This window comes from Gossypium arboreum, chromosome 5 (genome assembly GCF_025698485.1).
Source record: "Gossypium arboreum isolate Shixiya-1 chromosome 5, ASM2569848v2, whole genome shotgun sequence".
NCBI lineage: Eukaryota > Viridiplantae > Streptophyta > Magnoliopsida > Malvales > Malvaceae > Gossypium > Gossypium arboreum.
This window is the reverse complement of record NC_069074.1, coordinates 16,254,756-16,273,741: the sequence shown is the minus strand read 5'-3', so window position 1 is coordinate 16,273,741 and position 18,986 is coordinate 16,254,756. Positions and strand designations below refer to the sequence as shown.

The window sequence follows — 18,986 nt, the reverse complement described above, 5'->3', positions numbered from 1 at the left end:
CCTGGGAAACAGAGGAGTCAATGAGATCACAAGATCCAAATCTATTTTCAGTAACAAATTTCGAGGACGAAATTTTTAAAGGGGAGAGTTATAACTGACTTAATTTTCAAGTGGTGTCGAAATGGTGATTTGAGATAACTAAATTCGACAAATAAGATTGAACAAGATAGTAATTTAATATTTATGAGTCAAGTAAGAATTTAGAAGAATTTGTGAAATGGTGAAATTAGTGAATTAAAAGAATTTATTAGGTCAACGGGTCAAAAATGAGGTATCGATACCTCAAAGTTGAAAATCGAGCTATAAATATTTTTATAAATATTTATGGAGTGTCATTTAGTTAGTATTAAAGTTTCAGTTAGAAAATTTTAACGTTTGGATGGCTAATTAATTAAAAGGATTAAATTGAAAATAGCACAAAATTTGTTAAATTGTGAGTAAATAGCTTAAGTATTTAAAAGATGGATTTAAAGAGCAATTAGACCCAAAGGTTAATGGCTGGACGGTTTGGGTATGAAATAAGCAAGAAAACAATGTGAACAAGGGCAAAATTGGAAATAGATAAAAGTTAATAGTTAAATAATGATGTAATTGAAAAATCTAGACATTTCTTCATATTTTCTCAGCCAAAACGCCATAGAAGGTCTGGAGAAAGCTGGTTTTCATATTTTTACATCATGTGAGTCTAATTCTTGCTTTTTCTTGATAATTTTATGTTTTTATGACTTTTACAATTAGGTCCACTTGTAGAATTCATTAGTTTTTGATTTTATGGGTGAAATTGGAAGTTACCCTGGATGGATAAGGAATTTTATGATGAATTATTATGAAATTTAAGTTCTAATTTCATATTAAGGTGGTTTTATTAAGTGATTTTGATAGGAAATGATATTTAGGACCTAATTGTGAAAAAGTTGTGAATTGAAGGTTGCTGTTGAAATTCAGAATATAAAAGGTTTTGAAATAGTTTATAATGATAAAATAAAGTGTTAATTGAGAAAAATTAGTTCAATTGATGGGTGAATTGAGTAGGGACTAAATTGTGAAAACTGTAAATTTTGGGGTAAAAGTGCAATTTCGAAATTTGAACAGCATAAATTGTGAAGTGAAATAGAAATCAAATAAATGCTAATGAGTAGAAATATTTTATATTATAGATCAAGAATCCAAAGAAGAACGAGGAAAAGAAAAAGTTGTGGAATAGTCCCTAAATTTCAATATCTTCTACAAATTAGCTGGGTAAGTTCATATGGTTGAATTTAGATGTTTATTTGTGAATGATTGAAGTTTATAATGTGTTATTATATACGAATTTGTTGTGGGATTGTGTAGATTTTGTTAATGAAAGAATAAATGTGGAAATGCAAATTAGGAAAACGCAGGATTGAGTACGTTCAGTATCGTGACGTGTGATGAATTGATTGGATAAGACCATGGTTGTTCCATGGCAAAGTGTGAAATGTAGGTATGGTATCATCCATACTGAGTTGTGAAATGTAGGTATGGTATTATCCATACTTGAAATGTGAAATGTAGGTATGGTATTATCAAATCCATACTGAGTTAAGAAATGTAGGTATGGCATTTCCCATAACGAGTTGAAAATGTAGGTATGGTATTTCAATGAGGAAAACCATACTGAGTTGTGAATCGTGGCATTGAGCAACGACGTACTCAATTTCGTAAGCCGCTTCCTAATTTGATTATAAGAAATAAAGAGAAGTGATCCAAATGGAAGAGATTGAGTAGTTGTTACTGTTGAGCTCAACTATGTGAATTATTATAACAATGGTTGTGAATCGCAGGAAACTTTAGTAAGTGTTTTGGTATTGTTTGGAAATATTATGTTTGGTAAGCATTACTTTTAACCTATGCACTTACTAAGTTTCAATAAGCTTACTTGTGTGTGTTTAATATTTTTATGTAGATTGACTTGAAGTGAAGTGGGTAGATCAGATCAACACAACAAAGCACACTATCCAGATCAATTCCGGTAGCTTTTGTTTTATGTTTGAAGATTTATATGGCATGTATAGAGTTTAAATGAAATGAAGTAAAGATGTTATAAACTAGTTAACAACATTTTGTACTAAAATAGTTTTTGGTTAGTAGTAGTAGTCTGAGTTTGAAAATTCACCATAAATCATAAAAATATAATTATAGGTTGAATAAAATATAAAATTAAATATTATTGAATCTAGTTTCACATAGAAGAAACGGTGTAAGCAAAAGGCTTTCATATCAAGAGATATTTGAATTTTTGTGAGACAAGGTCAGAGTGATTTTAAACTCCCCTGTTCTGATTTGTAAAAATCATTAAAAATTATAAAAAATTAATTAGGAGTCATACTATATATGTATGGATTCCTTATTGAGTCTATTTTTAATAGAAATAAACGTCTTGGTTATTTGAATTCTGTACATGGAGAAATTTGGTTCGTAGTGAACAGGGGTCAGAGCAGCCGAACCCTGAAACAGGGAGACTTCAACTAATAAACTGTACTAATTGGCCCAACCAAAATTCTAGAAAAAATTAGTAAGTAGATATATGAGCCTAGATTTGGGGAAAATTTACGGATTTAGATTTCGAGTTTTGTAACTCGAGATATGATTTTTTTTGCATCTGTAACGCAGTTGGACAGCTTGTCTGGAAAGTGTGATATAAATTGTTTGAATTTGTTTAAGTGCTCAAATAAGTTTAGTAATGCCTCGTGCTCGACTCGCGACGGTCTCGGGTAAAGGGGGCGTTACAACATATACATGGATGACATGTTAAGATTTAATCAAAATTTAGAAATATTAAAAAATATTTATTTTATAAATTTTAATGATTTTTCCATTCATTTTAGGATGATTTGACAAAAATACATTTAGTTAAAAAATAAAAATTAAATAGAAGACTAAAATGATTTTTTATATCAATTTAAGAATTTTATCATGTGGCTAATGAAAATGGTGAAATGTACCAAGCACCTAACACCGAAATAATGATATGCTTCCTTTCAAAAAATAATAATATTAATGATGTGCAAATTAAAAAGTGGAGGTTATAATTTTAGATGGAGCAAATAGAATTTGTTACTTTTTGGATTGAAATTGAGAGCAACTCGAAAAAGTAAAACACTATTTTTGAGCAAATAATAATGGAGGACTGAAGTTGCGGAAAGCTAAAAGTACAGGGACTATTTGTACAATTATGATATTGAACCAATATAAACTAGTGAATTCCAGAAAACTTCATAGGTCAGCAGCTCTTCCACATTTGATGACATTATCAGGGATGGGAGCTTCATCCCTTGCAGAAATGTCTGATTGCTCATCAAACCAATTCCAAACACCTTTAACTCTTATGTAAAGCTCTTGCCCTAGATACCAGTTCTCTGCATTCTGAGACCTCAGATTCCACGTCCCTATGTTGTCCAATTCCATCAATATCGCTGTCCATGACAACGGATAAACCTGCTCGTTCACAATTAACTTTCATCAATCAAAACACACGTACAAGTTTATGAAACATACATCAACTTAATGTTTTTATCGGACACAAAACCTGAACTGTTGATCGAGAAACAGCATCAACAATGTTATATCCTGCTTTCTTGCTTTCATCCCACAAGCCCCATCCCATTCTGCAAATAGTAGGATTACATCAGTTTCATTAGATTTGCCGATGATTTAGCCAACACTGAGACATGAAAAAGGACCGGTTTTACCCAACGACAAAAAAGTTGTAGCCATCAATGTGCCACGATTGCACTTCTAGCAAAGGATTCTGGAATACAATATGGAAGAAGTCACGGTAAAAGGCATCGACAATGGAAGTGGCTGAAGATGGAAGCGCAGCAGCAGCAGCATACTTGGATTCTTCATTGAGCTGGAAGTAGTCTAGTAGCTTTAATGGTGTATCAGAATGCATAAACGATATTCCATTTATCGTAAATCTTCGTTTCGATCCAATGACCATCACATTATTTTCAAGAATAAGCGTTCGAGTGATAGGGATGGTGCCATAGTGATAGGAGCCTTGTGGATTTGGCCTAGCAGCTGATGCTATTAAATCCCACCTATTGAAATAAAAATAAGTCAGAATCAACGATTTGGCCAGTTTTTGGGAGCAAAGCCTGTGTGGTTTACCTCATGGAACGAGCCTGCTCGATCGAGAAATTGTAATTGGACAGGCCTGGTCCTAAAGGAAGAGGACCGACAGGGTCTCCAGCAGAATCTGGATAATGAATGACACCGATGCCGGAATGTTCGAGAATAGTAAAGCGAGAACTTGCAACCATGTAGTAAGACTTGCCATTGGCCTGGTTCTTTGCTGTTACCAATACAGAGTAAGACTGCCCAACATGGATGTCCAGGCTATCATAGTATTGCTGAATCAAGTAAGAACCTTCAGTTTCCACCAACAACATTGGATGGCCCTCGATTCTGAAATTCAAGGATGTCTTCAAGCCTACATTTGAAATTCTTAGCCTGTATGTGGCACTTGGTTCGAACTCAAATCTTGCTTGATTAGGCCCTAGTCCATTGATGAGAATCCCATCAGGATGGGGCAAAAAGACACCATTTTCCAGTGATGCTCTCAGGTCCTGCAAAAGGTCACAGATTCAACAACTCTCTGGAATGAAAAAAAGGGGACCAATTCAATTTAGCATACCCTATAGTCGGCATTGAACCAATCACCAATCAGCACTGCATAGTCTTTGTATGGTTGTGGGAATGGAATGGGAATGATAGGGAGATTATTCAAATGAATGGCACCATACCCACCAGCAGCTTTGTGTAGGAGAAGTGAAGGAAAATAAAAGAAACTTCCTATCTGATCCTTAAGCTGAAAGCTGTACGTCCAGTTTTGGCCTGGCAGTATAGGGCAATTCGTCTCTTGCACACCATCTTGCCATGAATCTTTTCTCATTTGAACCCCATTCCTATAATAAAATAAAAAAACTCATTCCACCACAAATTATATTCAAAGATCAAGTAGTTACTAAACATCAATGTTTCTAAGGGGAAAAAATAGAAAGACTTTGATCCTGATTTTCCACTTTCTAAACTAACCATGTCATGAGAAAGGGCTCTCTCAAGTTATTATGAATACTAACATTCACAACGTCATTTGTTGATGCATACAACACTGGCCCTGGGAACATACCATTGATCACAATCACCTAATTGTAACAAAAACAACAACATTATAACCAGAATCAAATAGATACTAAAAACTACAACCAGAACTTCTAAGACAATGGGGAAAAAAAAGAACCTGTTTATCAACGCCAAGAGGGGCGAGTTGAGAGTAAGAAACAGTCCAATCATAGAAAAGTTGTGACCAGCCTCTATAAAATAACACCAGTAAAAAACAAGTGCAAAGGCAAAGCTCTGACGATGTTAACAGCCTGATGGGGTTCATTGGTTGGAGGTTATAGCTGATCACAAACAAAGCAACCCTAGGCTAGATTGGATAAAGGAGAAGATTTCTAGTTTGGGTTTGATGCGCTTTTTTTGGCAGCAATTCCATCAAGCAATGGGATACATTGATTCAAACACTCGAGTGATATAGGGATGAAGTGAGAGAATGATGGAAAAAGGTGTCTTACTTTTGAAATTTGAATTGTTATGCATATCTTTACTGGTTTAAATTAAAATTCACTCTATCCTTGTTAATATGTTATCATTTCAGTTGTAAAATTTAACATGATAAAACGGTATTAGTTGGTGGATTTAGAAGTTAAACAAGTGAATCATAGGTGACCTAAACTTTGTAATGGTTAATGGGTAAGCCTAGCCATATAACTCAAAGTGCAATTCTTTTTTCTTCACATTTATTCAATTTATAATAGAAAATGAATTCCTAAAAAATAAATAAGGAAAAGAAGTTTTATTTATGACAATGGGATGAATGGATAAAAAATAATATAAAAAAACCTCAAAATTTTAAAATTTTACATGATAAAACAACATTAGCCGGTGGTTTTAGAAGTTAAACAAGTGAACCATAGGTGACCTAAACTTAATAGTGGTTAATGGGTAAGCCTAGCTATATTAGTCAAGAAAGGGGCATAAAAAGGATAAAATCATTTAGATTGTAGTCTTTCTGGTTTGGGGTTTTAATTACAACCCATAAAATATTCAATTAGTTTTATTGGGTTTAGGCCTTCCTTCACAGGCTCTTAGACAGCAAATTCACCCAGCACATAAATATCTAACCCGAAAGCAAATGGGCTTCATAAAATTGAGTGGTTCCCAAATGGAATCAATATCTTTAGGAGTTTCCCATTGGCAATGAAGGCACTTACACCACAAATGCATCTCCCAAGAATCTAAACCGAGAATACTTTCCAACCATAGATACTAAACTGCCACTGAATTTGTCCTCCTCTCTCATCCAACCAATCTGTAATCCTTTCCCATACTTTTTTTTTGTCTTTTTTATTTCCTTTTTCAATTTGGTTCTACTTGACTCAAGTTCTTCCTCCACTTGAAGGCCACAATTCATCCTTTTTTTTTTCCTGTGCTTGTAAACAATGGCTATGACTGTAAATGCAGCAGTATCTCTTCCATCTTCCAAGTCATCTACCCTGTCATTTAAAAACTCAGTCACTGTCCCTGAAAGAATCAACTTCAACAAGGTATGGTTTCTTTAAGAAGATCCACTCATTCATTTGCATTGACTCAATCTCTTGGTTTCCTCTCCAGAGTGTTTTGTACCCAAAAAATGTCAGCCTTGGTGGAAATGTGGTTTCCATTAGAGCTCAGGTCACTACAGAAGCTCCTGCAAAAGCACCAAAAATTTCCAAGAAAGATGACGAGGGTATTGTTGTGAACAAGTTCAAACCAAAGGAACCCTACATTGGAAAGTGCCTCCTCAACACCAAAATTACCGGAGATGATGCTCCAGGAGAGACTTGGCACATGGTTTTTAGTACCGAAGGTGAACTTTTAACGATTTAGGAACTTGCTTTAGTCATTGAAAATGAGGTGACCTTGTGTCAGTTTTATATGCATTTGATCATATGAAGTTGGATGGCACAGGGGAAGTACCATACAGAGAAGGACAATCCATTGGTGTCATCCCAGATGGTATTGACAAGAACGGAAAACCCCACAAACTTAGATTGTACTCTATTGCTAGCAGTGCTTTGGGAGATTTTGGCAATTCTCAAACTGTAAGGATCTGATCCCTTCAAATAACATGTTATATAGATAAGGTTTTTGTGCCTTTATTCAGTGTGATATCTAATCTGATCTTGATGAGCTTGTAATTGCAGGTTTCCTTGTGTGTGAAAAGGCTTGTCTACACCAACGAACAAGGAGAGATAGTGAAAGGAGTTTGCTCCAATTTCCTGTGTAAGGATTTTAAAGTTTTTAGTGTTTTTTTTTTATTCAATAATTTCAAGGAAACCCTCACTTCGATCAATCTTGTAACATATTTATAATGATCTTCTAAGCTTGTTGATTGTTTAATAAGCAGCATGTTGGCTTCTTAGCTAATAGCTACCTCCTTCGTAAAAATGTCTAGCATTATAACAAAGGTTTATCTCTATATATAGTTCTTTCTAATATTTATGGAATTATCTCTCAAAATGTGGATTGACAAAGCACCGCACGTATCGTTTATATAATGATAAAGCTGGCCAGCAATTTACTGCAGAAAAAAACATAAATAAACATCTTGCTTTCAGGTCTGTCCATGGTAACATCTTCTGGGTCCTATGTTCAACAGCACCTGACATATTTTGTCCCGTGTAACTATAAGTAACCATTTACTGGTTCAAATTAAGGCATGACAGATAATCGTAATATTTTCCCAAATTTCTGCCTTGGATAAATTTTTCATCTTTTTTTTTTTCTAAATATAATCAACTATGGTAGAAATTGCAATTCTAGAACATTACATCATTTATCAGTCGTAATTGTTCCATTCAGGTGACTTGAAGCCTGGTGCTGAAGTGAAGATCACAGGGCCTGTTGGGAAAGAGATGCTCTTGCCAAAAGATCCAAATGCCACCATCATAATGGTGTGTTTACATCACAATGGTATCTTTACTATCTTGTTATCTGAGAATTTACTATGTTAATTTTTGGTTTCCTTGTTGCAGCTCGCTACTGGAACTGGAATTGCTCCTTTCCGTTCATTCTTGTGGAAGATGTTCTTCGAAAAGCACGACGACTACAAGGTAGGCCTGATATCGAAAGCTTAACAAAAAAAGATTAGCCTTTAGCAAGTTATGGAAAGTACTTGACCTGTTATTGGCATGAAATGCAGTTCAACGGATTGGCTTGGCTCTTCTTGGGTGTTCCCACCAGTAGCTCACTGCTCTACCCAGAGGCAAGCAAGCTTTCTTAACTTTCACATCATGCTCTCTTGGTACTGGAACATATTGGCTTAGGCTTTCTACTTTCAACCCAGGAATTTGAGAAGATGAAGGAGAAGGCACCAAATAACCTCAGGGTGGATTATGCGATTAGTAGAGAACAGACAAATGAGCAGGGTGAGAAGATGTATATTCAAACCCGAATGGCCCAATATGCTGAAGAACTTTGGGAATTGCTTAAGAAAGATAACACCTATGTCTACATGTGCGGGCTGAAGGGAATGGAAAAGGGAATCGACGATATCATGACTTCTTTGGCTGCCAAAGATGGTAATTTATGTAATGGGGTTCAGCATTTGCAAAAATACCATCTTATCTTGTAACTTTTTGTATCTTCCAGGTATTGATTGGATTGAATACAAGAGACAAATGAAGAAAGGAGAACAATGGAACGTTGAAGTCTACTGATCTAGGTGGGATTTTGCTATTCAGTCATTTCCTTGCTTCTCTCTGCACCATCTCTTTTTGAACTTGTTTGATGCTGTAGAAGTTGAATTATCAACTCAACTCATAAATTCTTGCCTCAGAACAGGTTGTATAGTGCAAATTTGAAGGAGATAACTTCGTATCCTGTAATATCCTCCTTTTTTTTCTTTTTGGTCTAATTATTGTATTTGTCCTTTTACAATTTTAACATTTATTTTCTCCACATAATTTTATCTCCAAATTGATACATTAAAGTGAGTGTAGTGAAATTATCATTTTAATAGTCAGTTTAATATTACTTCTTAGAAGCACTTTTGGAACAAAAAAAATATTTTTAAGATAAAAGCATTACTAAACAAGATGTTTTTGGACTTTTTGAAAATACCATTGGGACAAAAATTGCTTTACGAAAATACTTTTTTTAACCTGAAGGAGTAGAAAATTCCAACTTTCGCTCAAAAGTATTTCTTGGGCCTGGCTCTAAAACTAACTATATTTGGACCCGTCAAGCCCAATGATTCAATACCTCATCTAAAGTCATTAAATGGGTAAAAGTCTAATATGTGAGGAAAGGGTACACAGAGAGTAAAATGGGCTTATGTTCTTTTTTATTTCTTTGGAGTAGTCTGGGGTTGTCCTCTTGTTTGTTAGTGCAAATCACCAATGGAAAGTGCATTGCCAATAGACGGCAATGAGAGACAACAACAATTTTTTCCTATTAGTAACCAACAAATGCTTGCTTCTTAAATTAACTAATCTTGATAACCTCATCAATAATTGGTGTTATTATTTTTCTCACCACAGGCCAGCCTTCTTGCATCAGCTGATTTCATTTGATTCTCTTTTTATTCTTATCACCACCTCCCATTGTTGGAATATTACGAATAGCATGATGTCATCTCTTTTTCAGTGCTTCTCATCTTCTCAAATCATATAATATGACAACAACAACAACAAAAAAACATCCCATTAAATGTCAGGCCTTCTGCATTTTGTTCTTGCCAAGTCTAAAAAATTCAATGTTTCACATTTACAAAAACAAAAACCCTACTTTTCCTACTCTTTTCAAATCATTCATGCATAAAAACAATTCACCAATGATATACACCTTTTTCATGCTTCTACTCTTGGAATTCTTCTTTGAATTTTCACGCCATTATTTCAACATCATTTGCCCAATCCCTATTCATATTATAGTTCAACGATTCGCATCATCAAAAACCTATTGTATCTATGCGTTATAAGTTAAAACTAGCAATTTCTTTCCCTTTTTTTTTCCCCAAACGCCGACGAAGTTTTGACGTTTTTCTAGAATGCGACTCTAATTTTATAGCCCAGGCGTGATAGATTTGTATTCACTGATCTTACTGTGGCCTGTGGTGATTAAAAAAAAAATGTCGTTAATGTCGTTGTCGTTGCTTATCGATACATGTTATCCATAAGCCAGCTGTTGAATACTTTTGACATCAATAAAAATGATGGTCACATCATTAAAAATAAAGTTAAATTAATATTATGTTATTATTAAGTTAATTGACTGTATAATCATACAGCTATATTATTTGAACATAATTCCACTCGGATGGAAATAATATTTATGTAAAATTTTCTTAACAAATATATATTTCAATATTCCAAGTTGATTCAATAAATTAAATATTAATCTATTTATGTGGAGAAAATTATATTTCGATATTTAATTTGTGTTCCAAAATAATGAATAAGAAACCAATAGATACAATTTAATATTGAACAACTTAATTACTGTGTAATATGTTTTGTTTAAACGTCAGTAGCCTAATCATTAACGCTAATATTCAGTACAATTTTCTACCAAATACCAAGAGAAGTAGCATTTGGATTCTACCTCTCTCGATAAATCACTGTCATTTAATTTAAACCCGTTCATTTGTCTTGTAGTCATAACCAAATTTCATAAATCAAAACTGAGTGATTCAGTGAATATTTCCTAAATATTAATAAATAAATAAATAAGGTAACACAATCATGTAAATTTTAGTATGTTATTAGCACGTTGGTGCCTTTGTTTGTTGTTGGGATTTTTCTGGGTTAGGGGAGACAAACTTCGAGGGTTAAACGATTGGCCTCACTGAGAATCAAGGTAAATGAATTCTTTTATTTATTTATTTTTCTTTTTTATTTCAGAGGCTAAAAGAATGCGCCAATGCAGACATGTTGATAGCTTAAAATGTGCTTTAAACAATTTTAATATGTGCTTTAAATTTATTTGGATTCCACTGAAATTTTGACAGAAGCTTATATATATCTTTCAACTGAGGTAAATGGGTAATTTTCTTTTGGGTAAATTCTTCAGTTGATCACTTAAATTTTTTAACCTTTTCATTTTAATCACCCAAATAAAGAATTTTAATTTTGATCATTGCGGTTACAATAATTTGTAAGATGATTAGAAAAGTTAAAAAAAAATGCACTATAAATGGGCATCTTGTTGGTTGTAATTAATTACATTGTTTTCAGAAATCTCAATTTTAATTTTAATTTGAAGAGTCTTAAATCGATAAATATATATTAAAAGTAATCCGTTATAAGCGAAAATGAGCAACCCCTAATAACAATGAATTTTGACCTTATCTCAGTTTTCAAAGCTGGCGTGCCCACCTTGCTAACTGCAAAATTCAACCACAAACCTCCTGGTCTAGTGGTTTCAACTTTAAAGCCGACGGCTGCGCGCGAAATACTCCCGAGGGAAATTTCAGCATTTAAGCTTTGAGATATTTTAATTGGGGTAGTTAGTATTAAGATATTTTCGAGGGCAAATATCTTTAAAGTGGTTGCTTTCAGGTTATACCATTTGTGTTCATGACACTTTATTGTTAGAAATTGACTCATTAATACTTATTAACTTCAGAGTTCAGACTATTGAACTAAATAAACTTGGTTAATTTTATTTTATCTTCTTCTTTTGCTTTACCGTGTAAACATAGTTAACATAGAAGTTGCTCAAACAACGCCATACTCTGTCGTCGAGGGGCCAATGGGTTCTACTCATACAAATATTAGTTTAACCAAAAAAAATTGGTCAGTGGGGATTGTGTTTACAAGCTTGTCTATTTCGTCTTTTAAACAAAAATTTAAATTCAAATAAAACACAAGCCATCAGGATAAAAAATTATTTCAAATGATAAATTTTTGAACTAATTTCTCATTAATTTTAAGTGAACTTTTTCTAGAGGGAGCCAAACCCCTTGTCTGCTCTCTCCTTATTATGCCTATAGAATCAAGTTAGGTTGATTTTTTTTAATTTCTTTGTTCAAATTTTGGGAAATTGGAAATTTGAGTTTTAATTATTAAAATATATTATATTGCAAAATTCGAAACAAATGAAGATAATGTTTTCAAAAACTTGGTTTTAGACTTGCTGCGACCTTTATGGGTCTAGAAAAAGCTAATCTATGATAAACTATTTTCCCTCGTTGATTTTCTTGTTTATTTTATATCAAAACAGCTCTAAACCGTCTAATTAAGGGACCGGAGCAAGTGAAGATGTAAGGGCTGTAGCCAGCCGCATTTGACTTGGTGTTCTGCATCATCCTCGGCAATGATTTGGCTCTACCTGTTCATAAGTTTTACCATTCTTCCAGCTTCGAAATACAGTAGAAAAATAATTTTTAAAATTTGAGCGAATTAAAATTTTAAAAGTTATACTGATTAATTCTCCCTATTTCTAGTCATATCTATTATAACGCCTCTAACTAGTAACTTTAGACGGCAGATTATTTCAGCAAATGGAAACTATTATGGTTTCATTGTAGTGGAGCCTCGTATTTGTATTTTTATCATCGAAGTTGTTTTACATGCAAAAAAAGCCCAAGGAAGGAAAATAAATTCTCGACTGAGCACTGCAGCTCATCTCAAAACTCAATGAGGTAGACAAAATAGCAACGTCTAGTTGGGCCCGCCCATCATCTTTCTGACTGTATCTGACGTTAGGTTTTTTTGTATATAGCTCAAGCTCGATTTCCCTTTATAAACACCCATGCTGTATCGCCATTGCATAATCTCACCTTTTCCCAACCACCATTTCTCAAGAAGAAGAAGAAGTGTTGTGTTGGATTTTGGCGTTCCCCAAAACTTCCTCTTCTTCTTTCGCATTATATAAAGGGTTGTCCTTGCAAACTTCATGGCCCAGCTTACATTTATTGCTTCGATTTGTGTTCTTATTCTATCACATTCGGTCATATCAGGTACTGATTTGGGAAACATTCAAACATACTTAATCAATTCTATTGTTAAACATCGAGAATTGGATTCTAGTTTGCGTTTTTCTTATAAATTTAGATTTTTCGCTGCATTGTAAACAGGTGTACAAGCAACAACCTTTACCATAGTAAACAAATGCGACTATGTTGTATGGCCTGGAATTCTCACAAACGCAGGTGTTCCACCGCTTCCCACTACAGGTTTCACTCTCCAAAGAGGTGAAACCAAGACCATTGCCGCACCGACATCATGGGGTGGTCGTTTTTGGGGTAGAACCCATTGCTCCCAAGATTCCACCGGTAAATTTTCATGTTTGACCGGCGATTGTGGCTCCGGCAAGTTAGAATGTTCGGGGAATGGCGCTACTCCGCCTGCCACTTTGGCTGAATTTACTTTAGATGGCGCTGGCGGACTCGATTTTTTCGATGTGAGCTTGGTGGATGGTTATAACGTCCCTATGTTAGTAGTTCCTCAGGGTGGCACAGGACCGAATTGTACCTACACCGGCTGCGCGGTGGATCTTAATGACTCGTGTCCTTCAGATCTCAGGGTGATGAGCGCAGACGGCGGAGACGGCGTCGCTTGCAAGAGTGCTTGCGAGGCCTTCCGCCAGCCTCAGTACTGTTGCAACGGCGCGTATGCAACACCAGACACCTGCAAGCCTTCTTCGTACTCGAAGATCTTTAAGACAGCTTGCCCACTCGCCTACAGCTATGCCTACGATGATAAAACCAGTACTTTCACATGTGCCAATGCTGATTACACGATTACTTTCTGCCCTTCGCCTAACACCAGGTAATTTACTTTACTAAACTGCTTTTTTTTTTTTTTTTGTTGGTCGACTTTACCAACCTTTTCCAACTTTTTTGCACGTTAAACGTCAAAGTGTAATTTTTATCATGACAAAAAGGTTCTATCCCCAGTGGCCGTAAATAATAAATGTGAAAGTTGGCCTTCATTGGCCGCCATGTCGGCTGTGGGACATTTTAACATTTACGTACTGAGATGGCTCACCTTGAGTTCCAATAAAATCACCCCGGGAGCTAGCCCATTAAAGCTTAAAAAAAAGATGTAGTTAAGAGTCGCTGTATGGCTGCCTCCTTGATTTGCTAGGTAGGGTGGCCGTGGAATGGTCATTTTAGGCGTTCTTGCTGAATTTTAATGCATCAATCCCTCTTCATCTCCCGATAGGCATTATTACCGACACAGTTTAATTTATTATAGCCTGTAGGCATCGCTTTTTGATACCAAACCCTTGAGACCATTGCTCTGCCAGACTGAGCAGTGCACGCCTATCATCAATATTCTATTATTGTAATACTCAAAATAAATGCTTCAATTCCAAGGGTTTTTCAATATATTTTACTCTGACCCAGAGTTTTTATTATTATTTTTTTTTTGTAACGTGCAATGTTTTTAACGTTTTGTTTTGGCACGTAAATTTGCAGCCAGAAATCATCAAAAGGGGAAAACGGGGAACCCACAACAACAACAACGCCAACGTCACCTCTTATAAACAGCACAATGGTATACGAAGGTGCCTTGAACGAAAATGCAGCATCACCGTCCACGTGCACCCACGTGTTCGTCGGCATAACATTTTTTATGGCGTTTTGGTGGTCATGGCAACTATTCTAACTTGTTCACTAACTTCATCCATAGGGTAGGATTCGAGGCCATATAGGGCTATAAACTGAGGAAAGCCCCATCAATATTTGGGCCTTGTGACCCCTGTAGGCCCATGAGCATGGCCTACTATGACGTGGGTTCCGGTCAGGACTTAAAAGCTCATCCGTCAAATCAACAGAAGTTTGCCCAACCATTTGCTTTTCAACTTGCAACAGTCCAATGGAGCACTTGGTGGGTGGGGCTGGGGGTGAAGAGCCTAATGAACGAAAGGGAGGCTTTTAGGTTTATTTTAAAGTTATTTTAGGATGAATATTTTTTTTATAGTATATATTACAGGAGGGGATGGGATTCTTTCGATTGTTGAATTCATGGAATGTATGGACTATATTAGTATTATCATGTACGCTGCCACTACCAACAACTGCAACATTTGCTTCCAAGCAAAATGAAATTATTTATTTTTATTATTACCTGTTTTTGTCTTGATGTTTTATGTCGTATCCATTGGGAATTTGATTAAATTAATTCTAGTGATTCGTCAAACAGAATATAGTGAATAGGATAATGTATTAAATTAAATTAAAAGGATGGAGTGTTAAAAGGCGTGCAAAGTGACTACTAAAAACCAGCTAAATAGCAATTCTATTTGGGTACGGGAGAGGTTGCAATTTGTGTGGAGGGTGATTGGCCCAGCTTTTTGTTGGATTTCATTGTCAATTTTATCAGTTATTTTCCCATCCGCAATTTTATTTAATTTCTATTATTAGTATACGTTTTCATCGACAACTAGCATGCAGAATATGCAACCTTTTTTAAATTTCCTAATCAAAGCAATGGCTGTGAAGATAAGATCGTACAAATAATTGTTGCTTAATAATTCAAATGTTTGTATGCGTGTAGATGCTCTAATTGGCTGCAACATGTTGACATCAATTAACCACAACTACGTGATTTGGTGGCACAGGATTGTTTTTCCTTTTCCACCAATGTTATTTAAATTAGACTAGACCGTTATTCAAATTAAAAATTAATTAAATTAGTTGAATTAAAATATTAATTTAAAGAGATGAGTTAAATTAATTAACTAATAAAATATTAAAAATTAGGATGGCTAAATTGGTTAAATCAATTTTTATTTTTATTTTTTAATAACTTTCTGTTAAAAATTTTATGACTTTTAATAACTTATAAAATTATACCGATAATTAATGATTTGAATGCATGTTTTATCCATTCCCCCAGGGCTACGGAAATTGTAGAACGCTCGATGGTAGTGTGATTAACTGTTTGTGTGCGCTAATTAATTATAATCAGACAGATAAAACGTCTTAGTCTGCTAAGCTGGCTTGGGAATCTCCATTAATTTAAGTGGATGAGATCCTTCGTATAAGTTAGTTTTGGTAAAATGACACGAACCAAAATAAAAGTTGACAGCCGGCAGGCCAATCCAGTAGGATCCAACTAAGGGTAGTAAACAAGAAATATGAATAATTAATAAATTTTATTGATTTTCAACCGTCAAATTCAAGGGCTGCAATTCTTTTATCTTTTATCACACTGTTATTGTCGAGTGCGAGAGGAGACCTGTCTGGATTATATTCATCTGCAAGTTTCAAAAGGAACAAATAGTTAAAAGTGGTCAGGTGTCTGCCTAACTGTATAAGACGTTGAACTTTCGACAATCGAATCGATATCCATTGTTTTGAAATGTATAAAACGACATTTCCAGGTCATGAAAAAAGTATGTTTTGCTGCATTGAACCTTTGACTGTCGCCTTTTATAAATGTATTTTGTCTGTCGAAGTCAATGACACTGCAATTGGCTTGCAAGTTGCAATGGCGGTTGATGAGAAAACATGTTGGTCCATCCAAAAAACCAAAAAGGTAAGTAAAACAATACAGAATTCCAATTTCGCTTGGTGACAGGTTTAATTTAAAAGGAAATTATTGTTGATTTGGTATTAATTATTTAATTTACTTTGTATAATATTTTTAAAACATTTATAAAAATAACATTATTATTAATAACATTCATAATATAATTAATTTATTTATATGAAGAGTAGAAATATGGTTTTGCAATATGTCTGTATATTAAACATAGTACAAATATATATATATATATATATTTCAATATTGTATCATTACTTCAATTGTGACTCCAACTTTTTTATTTATTAAATATTATTTATTTTAAATTTATTATGTACTAAAAATTAAAATGCATAATGTTAAATTTAGCCCTTGACATACGTTTTTTTCTCAATGTGGCCCTTATTCTTTTTGAACTAAATTTAACTCTCAACCTTTTAAAATAATCAAGCTTAACTATCAACCTTTTGGAAAAGAGTCAAAATGGTTTTTTTTTAATAAGAATACTAACTAAAATGTTTAATTTTTAAACACGACAACTTGCATGACATTCTACGTGTACTCGATGCTTTTTTTAATTTTATGATCTTTTATATTTTTAATTTTGATTTTGATATTTTATTTTTATAATTTTTGAAATATTTATTGACGTGACATATAAAGCAAATGATATTATGTTAGCATGATATGCACATGGACTATTATACGAGTTGCCACGCCAACAATATTAAAGATTAAAGGCTAAATTTAGTTAAAAAAGAATAAAGTTCAAATTGATGAAAATGTAAACGTTAAGGGTTAAACTTATTATTAAGCCAAATTAAAAACATTATATTAATAATTTTATGTGATAATAACAAATATAAAATTCATTAACTATTAATGAATTTGATAATATATTAATGTGGCAATTAAGTTGGTCATACCATTTAAATGTTCTACTAAAAACATCGCATATATATATTATAAATTAATAAAAATTTAAATTTATAAATTTATTGAATATACTTTGATAAATTAAAAAATAATAAAAGCTTATTTGTAATTAAATCAATCTAATTTTATCTATAAATCGAAATTTATTTTAAATACCATAATAATTAAATCATGTTATCAATATTCTTCATAATTCATAGAAATTAAATGCTTTAGATAAACATTATATAAAAATAATAGTAATACATTGATAATATGCTTTAAACTAAATATATTTTATACTTATTTCTATATTTTATAATTATTGATAAATATTAATTGAACCAAATTCAATCGGTTTCATTCAGATAAATTCTATCTCGATAAATAACTTGTAACACTCTTAGCCCCTCTCCGCCGTCGGATTAGGGTCATGAGCATTACTAACAAATCAAACAATTAATTCAATCATAATCAACATATAAACTAACTGATAACATTATAATATGCAAGGGCAGTTCACGACAATCTAATACTTTCATGCTAGATTCTTATACGTTCGAATAATAAATTATGCTATGCATTTCTAAACTTAGTCTTCTACTGTCTACACTCTTATCACTATTTATACCTTCTAGAATGTCAGAATTCAGATACATACAAGACTATTCTAATTATTAGCATCAGAGTATTAGTCCATACTACATCTACAATTATCTTTTTAATTTATCGTCAACGATGTTAATGGAATGCACCTAATTTAGGTTTGCTAATCCACCCCAATTCAAAGTAAAAGTTACTCTTACAGTCCTTATTACGAGTTTATGGATGTAATAGCCCAAATTTCAACGATGTCGGAAATAGTGGTTCGAGGCCACCAAATTTGAAAAATGAACTCGTAGATTATATTATTTAATATTTATGAGCCAAATGTAGCTTTTAAAATATTTTTGAAATAGTAAATTGTGTTTTATAAAGATTTATTTGGTCAAGAAATTAAGAAAAAAAGTATCGAGATATCGGTGTTATAAACCGAGCCATAAATATTTTTATAAATATTTATCAAGTGTCAATAAGGTAACATTAAAATTTCGTTAGAAAATTTTGATGTTTGGGTTATTAATTAAATAAAAAAGACTAAATTGAAAAATATGTAAAAGTTGCTAGAAGGATTAAATAGCTCAATTGTCAAATTAGGAAGGACATAAAGTTCAAATAAGCTACTTTGGGTGGCACAAGCAGAGAAAAATCAGGAAATAAGGGCAAAATGGGAAAATAACAATTTACTAAATAAAAAGGGGACTAGAATGGAATATCTAGAATTCTCTTCATTACTCTTCATTTTCATCAGCTGAAAAACAGCCATGGAAGAGGGTTCAAGCTGGTTTTCATACTCTAGCTTCATGTAAGTTTAATTCTTGCTTTCTCCTTGAAATTTCTAAGATTTTGGACTTTTACAATTGGGTCCAACTTACTATGTCATTAGTTTTTGATTCCATAGCTAATTTTTAAAGTTTTTATGGA

The 18,986-nt window shown here is 33.5% G+C and overlaps 3 protein-coding genes and 1 long non-coding RNA gene across 4 annotated transcripts; 3 read left to right on the top strand and 1 right to left on the bottom strand.

Annotated features, from left to right (window-relative positions):
* Positions 1 to 1,170: 1,170 nt before the first annotated feature.
* On the top strand, positions 1,171 to 2,108 carry LOC128292911 (uncharacterized). Its single transcript, XR_008282901.1, has 2 exons — positions 1,171 to 1,239; positions 1,928 to 2,108. It is a non-coding gene; the product is annotated as an uncharacterized LOC128292911 (long non-coding RNA).
* A 945-nt stretch (positions 2,109 to 3,053) lies between these two features.
* On the bottom strand, positions 3,054 to 5,621 carry LOC108485804 (L-ascorbate oxidase homolog). Its single transcript, XM_017789651.2, has 7 exons — positions 5,267 to 5,621; positions 5,062 to 5,171; positions 4,661 to 4,931; positions 4,135 to 4,592; positions 3,714 to 4,064; positions 3,551 to 3,629; positions 3,054 to 3,459 (listed from the first exon to the last, which is right to left on the bottom strand). Exons 1-7 carry the CDS (start codon positions 5,411 to 5,413, stop codon positions 3,238 to 3,240), a joined length of 1,638 nt encoding a protein of 545 aa, XP_017645140.1. The 5' UTR covers positions 5,414 to 5,621; the 3' UTR covers positions 3,054 to 3,237.
* Positions 5,622 to 6,269: 648 nt separating this feature from the next.
* Positions 6,270 to 9,058, top strand: LOC108484373 (ferredoxin--NADP reductase, leaf isozyme, chloroplastic). Its single transcript, XM_017788142.2, has 9 exons — positions 6,270 to 6,632; positions 6,700 to 6,934; positions 7,036 to 7,169; positions 7,272 to 7,350; positions 7,930 to 8,021; positions 8,103 to 8,180; positions 8,270 to 8,332; positions 8,414 to 8,648; positions 8,719 to 9,058. Exons 1-9 carry the CDS (start codon positions 6,528 to 6,530, stop codon positions 8,784 to 8,786), a joined length of 1,089 nt encoding a protein of 362 aa, XP_017643631.1. The 5' UTR covers positions 6,270 to 6,527; the 3' UTR covers positions 8,787 to 9,058.
* Positions 9,059 to 12,541: 3,483 nt separating this feature from the next.
* LOC108483902 (pathogenesis-related thaumatin-like protein 3.5) lies at positions 12,542 to 15,145 on the top strand. The gene is made up of 3 exons (XM_017787436.2): positions 12,542 to 13,030; positions 13,148 to 13,841; positions 14,495 to 15,145. The coding sequence occupies exons 1-3, from the start codon at positions 12,967 to 12,969 to the stop codon at positions 14,682 to 14,684; spliced, it is 948 nt and encodes a 315-aa protein (XP_017642925.1). The 5' UTR covers positions 12,542 to 12,966; the 3' UTR covers positions 14,685 to 15,145.
* The last annotated feature ends 3,841 nt before the right edge of the window (positions 15,146 to 18,986 follow it).